Source organism: Protopterus annectens, chromosome 5.part0, assembly GCF_019279795.1.
Source record: "Protopterus annectens isolate FY-2018-M chromosome 5.part0, PAN1.0, whole genome shotgun sequence".
Classification (NCBI taxonomy): Eukaryota; Metazoa; Chordata; order Ceratodontiformes; family Protopteridae; genus Protopterus; species Protopterus annectens.
In genome coordinates this window covers 1,813,748,359-1,813,758,195 of record NC_056735.1, presented here as the reverse complement: position 1 = coordinate 1,813,758,195, position 9,837 = coordinate 1,813,748,359, and the positions used below count along the sequence as shown (strand labels likewise).

Sequence of the window (9,837 nt, the reverse complement as noted above, 5' to 3'; positions counted from 1 at the left end):
ATAAAACATCTCATTATGGGCTAATTTGCATGTCTCTGAATTACAGATAACTATCGTGGAGTACAGATCAGAACTTCTTGCAGTAATTAATAGTGTTGGCAGCTACATCATGAAAGCAGAAGAACACCCTCCCCCCCATTCACTCACATATAAATGATACACACATTCAAATGTATACACAGAGATGCACACACACACTCTCACACAAACATGCACCCTGTCCCTGAGTTGTCTGAATGACACCCCTGTCTCATTTTCCTGCCTTGAAAATCACGGCTGATTTTCATTATTCATAAATGCCGGATGTTAGATTTCTGACATCATATCCTTCTGTACATTCAGAGTTACCCTTGGTGGTTAATGGTTCCTCCTGACACATGTATTAAATAAGTATCCCTGGTGTCTAATGGTTTTCCCCATCCCAAGTATTATTAAGTAAGTATCTTTGGTGTCTAGTGGCCCCCTGACCCACATATTATTGATAAGTATCACTGGTGTCTAGTAGATCCCCCCCAGTCCCTGTTAAGTTTAAATTCCATTAAGGCATGAGAAGTAAATGTTATCCCTGGTGTCTAGTAACTCCCCCCGACCCATCAATGTTACATAAGCTGCATGTTAGTGTCGGGGAGTGTCCCACCACAAACACATTCACCTCACACACACACACACACACACACACACACACACACACACACACACACACACACACACACACAGACACTTGTGCACTCGCTCACATGTGCGTCTCCACCTAACTCCTCCCCCAATGGAGTACACCAACTTAGTGTGCTTTCATCATAACGGCACAGCCCATGTGACCAAGCATTGGCTACGAATGAGTAAACTGCAGTATATCGCACTTTTATTCTGACCCAGCTCATGACACAGAGGGATAAAGTCCTAACTGTACACTAGAAAAACCTGTGTTTGATTAGTGGTATGGGCTGTAGAGGTACCAGGCTGGAGAGGGTGGGAGTGAGTAGTCAATGCTAGCTTACCCATCCTGGGAGACAGGAGGCAGCTCGACTCATTGTATTGTCACTTGTTACAGCATTAACAGCTACACAGGCCCCACACTGCAAGCAATATTACTGGTTAAATGTGAAGTTTCTCTTGAATGCATGAATGCATGCACTCTTTGTTTCAGCTATAGCAGAGCTTGTAAAACAAATGCAGGGGTGGGTTTTGGATATTCAGCATTATCTATACATTGGCCTGATCCCTAACACCTTACTTTTGCTGCCATCAGAGAATGAATGGGCTGGAGGCCTCCTGCACCAATGGAAGGGTGAATGGTTTGACTGCATATAGGAAGAGGAGTCACTGCGCCAAGTCCCCTGGACAGAAAAAAAAAACATATTCTGTTGTGGTGTTCTGCAGAAAAGAAAAGTAGTCCATTTTATTAAGGGGGTTCAAAACTATAAGCCTATTTCACAACACAAAAAGGATATTTCTGAATGTATTTTTATGTGGCAGGACTTTCTTCCTGAGAAATCAAATTTGCTATTTATTTTTTTTTTTTTTAACATAACCCCATCTCCGCTGCTACCAATCAGGCATTACTGCCTTTTAGCTGCTAATAGAAGTATGACATTTTTGTAATAAATGTAATTTATCCCAAATTGACAAGACTGAAATTAATTTATTTAGAAAGACTCACATCAGTGATTTCTTTGTAAAGACAAATATGCTATTTTCTAGTGACTAAGAATAACAAGAGCATATTTCAGAAAAACGATTTCTGCTTCAACAGTGCATTTCTCCATGTTAAATCTAAATAAATGTAACAGCTGTCCAATTAAAGCCAAACAACCCTATATTCTCCTCTGAATTTGGCAATTATGAATGCAATCAAGTTATTTTAAGGATATGCACTTTAAAAAAACACTGTTCACCAAGATCCTTTGCTCCCAAGTAACTTCCTGAGAATTGTTGTCTCTTTCCAGTGTTGTGAATCTTTATTCTAAATCTGCATTGTCAAGTAAACTACCAGTTACTGTTCATGACAGTTGTGAAAATAATGATTTTACAATTATCATACATGTAAGTAGGAGACAAAGGTGGACTTTCTATAATTCTTACCTAATACGTGGATCTGGGGAATGCAGCACTGTTTATTTTTCCAGACATGCATTTCAAGTGTGCACAATTTTCTTCTTAATACAGTGCAATACAACTCCACAGTTTGGCAGTAAGCAAAGATGATTAAGGCTATGAGCTGTCCACAGGTGCTTCCTGTATTCTCAGGGTTTGATTCTCTCAGCCTTCATTTGCCTACAGTGCGACTCTAAGCATGTGACTTAAATGGACAGCTCCAGGACAATTAGGCTAGGCTACTCAGTGGTCTCCTGGGCTACAAGTCTAGTAAATGACCTATGGAAAGATGTTGCTAGATAATCTGGCACTGAATATTTTGATAATGCAGTTCTCCAGATGCTGATGTCATACTCATGATAATACTGTTCCTCCACTCTCAGTATTTTAATTTGTTTCATCACATCTCTAAGTTCCTCTTTTGTGTAATAGCAGAATACATGCTCTTAATTTTCATTTCAAGTGTCATTCATAAACAGAATATTGTATAAGTAATGAACTTACAAGATGTCATAGACCTTAAAACTAAGTAGGATGACCTTAATCCAACTGTGTTCATACGTGCTCAGATTAACTGTTTTCCTTTCACAATTTAGCCTCTTCCTTTCTACTCGGCTTTCATCCTCACTGACTCCTGACACATTTTCACTATTTTTCTTTCCTATAATTTGTTCAGTCACGTGTTACAAAATGTTATTATATTTATAATGTAAATATTATGTATCACTGCTATATTCATACCTTAAGTTATACATCCTTCTATTGTAATGTTTGTTATTACTGGGCTGCCTGTGGCTTGGATCATGGCTGGAAAATGTCCACAGATGGCCCCACTTATGAATGAATGAACAAATAAATAAATGACAAATAGTGCTGCTTTAAAGGTCTTTCTATTACGCCTTCATAAAAGGAAATGTGTGGTGCTGCTCTTCTAATTCCTTCAGTGCTTGCATCATATCAGGACATAGTATAGGCACTGATTTGGCAAATGAATCAGAAGAGGTTATCAGGACTACAAAATGGTAATTCAGTACCTTTCCTCAATGTGACGGCACAATGTGCCTTCACATCAGAAGAAATGTACCACCTTCACAGGCAATTTCTAGTACTAAGCACAAGCAGCTGAAAAAGAACAAGTAGATCCTACCACAAAGGGAGGATGAGAAATGTATGTCTCCATTGTCCGCATATATGAACATTCACTTTGTACTTCAGAAAATATCCTGAATGCTGCAGAATCCTTCCTGACTGCTCAACTGATCTGGTAAATGGAAGTTATTAATACACTTTGTCAAAATGAGCAGAAATAAAAATTGTATGCCTGAAGTATAGTTGCCTAATGTGTTTCTTGCTAATTTGGGCATGTGTGGGTCCCACTTACACTGAATTGTCAGGAGACACAATATTTTGCATCATAATTTTCCTTTCTGTCTTCTAAAAGTATTTGTACTTAGATTGACTGTACTAATTAGACATAAATTTTGTACTGCAGGAATTTGCATGTAATGTTTTTTATAAAGGAACTTTTTTCCTCCAGGCCTCCACTGAAAACGGATCTCTGGCCCAGTCGCACATCCCTGGTAAACAAATGGAAAATAAATAAATTCCTTTATCAGTCCTAATAAAAGATGCCATTTTGCAGGTACAGAAGGGCAACTTGGGCAGGGTAATGCTGCTCTGGGGGTGGCATGCTGACTTCTTTGCAGCAGGGTAATATTTTGGGGGTGGCATGCTGACTACATTGCTGCAGGATAATACTGTTCTGTTGGTGGCATGCTGGCTACATCTCTGTAGAGTAATGCCATTTTGGGGGTTGCATGTTGACTACTCCTCCACAGGGTAATACTGTTTTGGGAGTAACATTCTGACTACACTGTCGCAGGGTAATGCTGTTCTGGGATTGCATGCTGACTACACCAGTGCAAGGTAATGTTGTTTTGGGGGTCACATGGTGACTACACCTCTGCAGGGTAATGCTGCTCTGGGAATGACAGGCTTACTACACTGCTGCAGGATAATGCTGTTCTGGGAGTGGCATACTCACTATACTGCTGCAGGGTAACGCTGTTCTGGGTGTGGCATGCTCACTATACTGCTGCAGTAATGCTGTTCTGGGTGTGGCATGCTGACATCTTTGCAGCAAAGTAATGTTGTTCTGGGGGTGGCAAGCTGACCACACTGCTGCAGGGTAATGCTGTTCTAGGGGTGGCATGCTGATTACACCTCTGCAGGGTAATGCTGTTCTAGGTGTGGCATGCTGACTACATTACTGCAGTGTAATGCTGTTCTGGGGTTGGCATGCTGACTACACTACTACACGGTCATGCTGTTCTGGGGTAGCATGCTTACTACACACCTGGAAGGTAATGATGTTCTGGGGCTGAGATGCTGTCTACACAGCTGCATGGTAATGCTGTTCAGAGGGTGGCATATGGACTACACCTCAGCAGGGTAATGCTGTTCTGTGGGTGGCATGCTTACTGCATACTGCAGGGTAATACTGTTCTGGGAGTGGCATACTGACTACACTGCTTCATGGTAATGCTGTTCTGGGGGAGGCATGCTGACTACAACACTGCAGGGTAATGCTGTTCTGTGGGTGGCATGCTTACTGCATACTGCAGGGTAATACTGTTCTGGGAGTGGCATACTGACTACACTGCTTCATGGTAATGCTGTTGTTCTGGGTGGCATGCTTACTACGCAGCTACATGATAATGCTGTTCTGGGGGAGGCATGCTGACTACAACACTGCAGGGTAATGCTGTTCTGTGAGTGGCATGCTTACTGCATACTGCAGGGTAATACTGTTCTAGGAGTGGCATACTGACTACACTGCTTCATGGTAATGCTGTTGTTCTGGGTGGCATGCTTACTACACAGCTACATGATAATGCTGTTCTGGGGGAGGCATGCTGACTACAACACTGCAGGGTAATGCTGTTCTGTGGGTGGCATGCTTACTGCATACTGCAGGGTAATACTGTTCTGGGAGTGGCATACTGACTACACTGCTTCATGGTAATGTTGTTGTTCTGGGTGGTGTGCTTACTACACAGCTACATGGTAATGCTGTTCTGGGGGAGGCATGCTGACTACAACACTGCAGGACAATGCTGTCCTGGGGGTAGCAAACTGATTTCACTGCTCCAGGGTAATGCTATTTTGGGGATGGCATGCTGAATATATTTCTGCAGGGTAATGCTGTTCTGAGGTGACATGCTGACTTTAACATTTCAGAGTTAAATTATCACTGCTGCCTCAATATGTTTGGAACACTAATTCAGTTGCATGCATATACCCCAAGCTGAGTTCTGAGGTAAGGTATCTTCTGTGATGAGTTTCCATGTTGTCCCTATATTCATATGGGTTTCCTCCAGGTCTCCATGTTTGCCCTATATCCCAGAGGCATGCTACAGGCTGACTGCTGATATTATACTGTGAATGTGTAAGCGGATGTGCTCTGCTAGGGACTGGTATTGCATCCTCTCTTGCACTTATTGCTTCCAATGACAGATTATGCCTTCTTATGAGCACAAACATACAGATAATAAATGAAAGGATTATTATCTCATTCATAAATGCGAACAACATAAATGTCTGTGTTATTTCTAATGTGCATATCATAAGTGTCAGTCATGATTCATTTTGTTGTTTCAGTAGATCAGTCCAAAGTGAGAAGCATTTTGTCTAGGTTGTATGATTGAAGCTTCTGTCTTAAAAAGATCTGTGGCAATCACAAAATGTACACTATTTAACAGAGATGAGCATGGGTCACTTTGCAACTTTGTGATAGTAAATGCTACTGTAATTAATTAATCAATTAATAATTAATGTATTTATTTATTTTCTTATTGAGCTATTAGACTTAAAAGTAGCACTTGTCTGCAATCCTGCTAATAATCTCAATATCTCATAGTTACATTTGCAGCTTGCCTGTGCTCTCATTTGAATGCACTGCATATTGCCAACAAAGTAGAACATTCCTTCATTGTATAATAGCATCATGTTCAAGATATGGATGCTTTACATTTCTAGCATGAAAACCATATTGCTGTTACTCATTTAAATCTTCTTTGCTTCCAACCTTACCAGGTCACACTCAGGGGAAAATGATATTTTTCTTTATGTGTTCTCAAGATTAAATATTTTAACTAAATAAACTAGGGATACCTGATAGGCAGCTTAGACTAGTAATACTTCATTATTATTTCAATGTTATTATTTCAATTAGCGTCCACATTAAAATCATTTACAGTGCTCATTAACAGTAAAGGAATATTGTATTTCAGAATGTCTGCTCATTACATGCTAATGCAATAAATGCCTTAGCTATCTGGCACCAAAGAAAATTAACTTCAGTTAAGGAAAAAAGGAACTGAGTACAAATCAACTAATTTTGTTATTAAAACACCAGAAACAACAGTGAATGTGTATTTTGGCACCTATGTTAAGCTTTTGGGAATGACTGCAATCCCTATAAATGTAGTGTCTACAGTCAAATGAGACTGTAACTCAAACTAACTAGCCTTTACTCATTACCCTTCTCAGTAGGCAGACCACATGACAAAACCACCCCTTCAATCATAGATCCCTCCCAGAACACTCCTCCACCCTTCAGATCCCTCATTCAAAACTGCCCACCACTGACACCACTGAACATGCCTTCTCCATTCCTGCCCCAGAAATCTGGGTTACCATCCTTCCACATATATAACCTATTAGACCCTTTCCTAAATTTCACTCAGAACTGAAGTTCTTCTAATTCAAACAAACTAAACATAAGTACTTCCTTAACAGTAAAACTACATAAACCCACCCACAATTCCCCCATTTCAGTGTAAGTTCTATATGTAGTATATAACTGTAACTGTGTCCTGTAGTACAAATCTCCAATAGGTCCCCAAAGAGTTTAGCAGTCAGACAATGCGATGAAATGAAGTAAAACACTGCAAGACTCACCACCAAAGATATAAAATATCACTCTTTAATTGTAGAAATGAACAGATAAGCGCTTTCACGTACCGAAGTACGCTTCATCAGATCTACTTAATGATGGTGATCCCATCACTTTTATATCCAACTTAAAAAGTAATTAATCAATTATTCAATCAATTATTCAATAAATCTAGAAATTTTTAAAAACATTCTTAAAAGGGACATGACAAAATCTTTGTGTTAAACAATAAAAAGAGAATGACAAAAAACTGTAAAGCCATATATATTAAACATAGAGACCCTATTAATCTCTTAACCTTAAACTGCCAACTAAAAGGCATATTTATCTATTCACTTAAATTCAACTTTGTATTGTGTATATAAAGATTGAATTATATACATATATATATAGTGAATACCTTCAAACATAGGTGATATATTTATATGAAAATAAAATAAAATAAATACATGAAGTGTATAAAAACTATATCAAAACCAATGTTATGTATATATGCTTTAAGTTGCCTAATGAAAAACATTTTCATCTATTTACCTAGATTCAGCTGTATAATATATATATAAAAGTTGAAAATATAAACGTTGGAAATATATATGTATGAATACCTTCAAATATAAATAATTTATATGTATAAAAATTTTAGAATAAATACATATTAAATATATCAACATCATATATACTAACAATATAAAACTTAAATAAGCTAAAAATTCATTCTTATAATTTAGTATTGTTAAATAAATAAATAAATGAATAAATAAATAGATGAATAAATATATAAATACAAGATGTATATGGAGGTTTAATATATATAAATTTCTAGATTTATTGAATAATTGATTGAATAATTGATTAATTACTTTTTAACTGTAACTGTTTAAAATGTATATATTCTGGGGATCTGGACACATGCTCGACTAGCATATGTCTGAATCACAAAACATCAAACACACATACACGAAAGGGCTTAACATTGACAAGCACTTTCGTGTATGTGTGCCTGTTTCGTAGATCGGACTACAGTGCGGGTAAGGAAAAATTCCCTTTTCCCCACTGTAGTGCGATCTCGGAGTGAGAATAATAAAGTAGGGGGGTGTGGTGGGTGCAAGGGGGCAAAGCTCCCCTGCAGAAACGTAGATTTTTTTTTTTGAACTACACATACATGGAAGCACTTTTCAATGTTAAGCGCTTTAGTGTATGTGTGTTCGATGTTTTGTGATTCGGACATATGCTAGTCAAGCATGTGTCCTAGACCCATATTCTGACAATGTTACAGATATACTGTGACTACTGTGTGTGCAAACATTGTTTAAAAATGTATATTCTGTCTGGCAGTGATAATGTTATACTGCGACTGCTGTGTATTCTTTTTGATGGAATTGAAGATCGTTTTCCCCTGGATGGAGCATGAAAATGGTCCAGTAGGATATGCATTCTTTCCTACGAAAGAGAAAAAGAAAGAAAGAAAGAAAGAAAGAAAGAAAGAAAGAAAGAAAGAAAGAAAGAAAGAAAGAAAGAAATTGTCTGATACTCAAGTTACACAATGAGACATTTTGGATACTGAAGTTGAAAATATAGTTTGCATTTGACAGCAGGTGAATAAAAGCTTATACCATACAAATCAAGTCATCTTTGAATAATCATATTCATAAGTTAAGCACCATGCCTTAGGTTTGTCATAAAGTAAATGCCAGTGGGTTACTTACCCTAGGGATTCTTCTGTGTCACTCTTTGTGTGGTGGCTTCGTAGAGTCCTGGCCAGTAAAAATATGACTATAGAGGCTACAAGAAGGAATCCTGCTACTGAGGCTACTGCAATGCCCACTACAAGTGGCTCTGAGACATATTCTTCACAATGCTCTCCTCGGTACCACCAGTTTTCCCCTACACGACACCTGTGCAAAGACATTAGTGAATTTACCAAGGACATATACAGCATGATAACTTTATGCTCTAGTGATTTAACTGTGTGCACAGTTTAGCAAAGTAAGAATATACATTTTACTCAAGAGAATGTTATTACGCATTCATTATTTAATGCATTAAAAACAAGGTCAGTATACTAGACAGATGTCATACAGATGTCATCTGGTACCTATAAATACATAATAAGAGAATTAACAACACAGTATACACAGCATTTTATTACATAATAACACCTATAGTAAAACACCAAATATATCATTTTTGAACAGAACGTACTAGCAGAAGGACTTAAGAATTGTAAAGATGTAAGAGACCTTACCTTTTAATTTGCACTCAGAGGTTTCTGTCAAGATGTTTAGTCTCTTCATTTTAATTATTGCTGGACATGGACCATTCCAGACAACAAGGGCAGAGAATGAGAAGACACTGCACTTCTTTTGAATGGTACAAGTGCATGTTTGGGCAGGTTCTTTAGGAGTAAAGACACTGCTTGGCAACATTATGCCCTAAGAAGCCTTGAGCTCCTTACCAGCTCTGAACTAGGGATGGAGTTACTTCAAGGGTGGCCATGTTGGGTTCACTAGACCCTGTGAACAAGAAGAGACCCTGAGAACAGCTTATGGCCAGCTTCAGGGAGCAAACGTGCCTCAAAAATATTCTTTCTAATTAAGAGCACTCTTTTTTTCCTTTTCTGATCTTATTTGTACAAGTATTCAACATGTGTTGCCTGTCATACCATAAAGTATGTATTGACACAATGTTGTGCGCAATTTTAAAAACAATTATTATGGATGTAAGGAACAGCCAAATGGAAGAGGCAGTCATGTAGACATATTCTGACACCATTACAGTTTATACAG

General features: G+C 38.2%; 1 protein-coding gene across 1 annotated transcript in view; it reads right to left on the bottom strand.

Annotated features, from left to right (window-relative positions):
- The window catches only part of IMPG2 (interphotoreceptor matrix proteoglycan 2), a 1,485,782-nt gene that overhangs the window by 252,440 nt on the left and 1,223,505 nt on the right, over positions 1 to 9,837 (bottom strand). Inside the window, exon 18 of the mRNA XM_044072040.1 lies at positions 8,780 to 8,946. Coding sequence (XP_043927975.1) covers positions 8,780 to 8,946 — 167 coding nt within the window. The remainder of the gene's footprint in view (positions 1 to 8,779; positions 8,947 to 9,837) is intronic.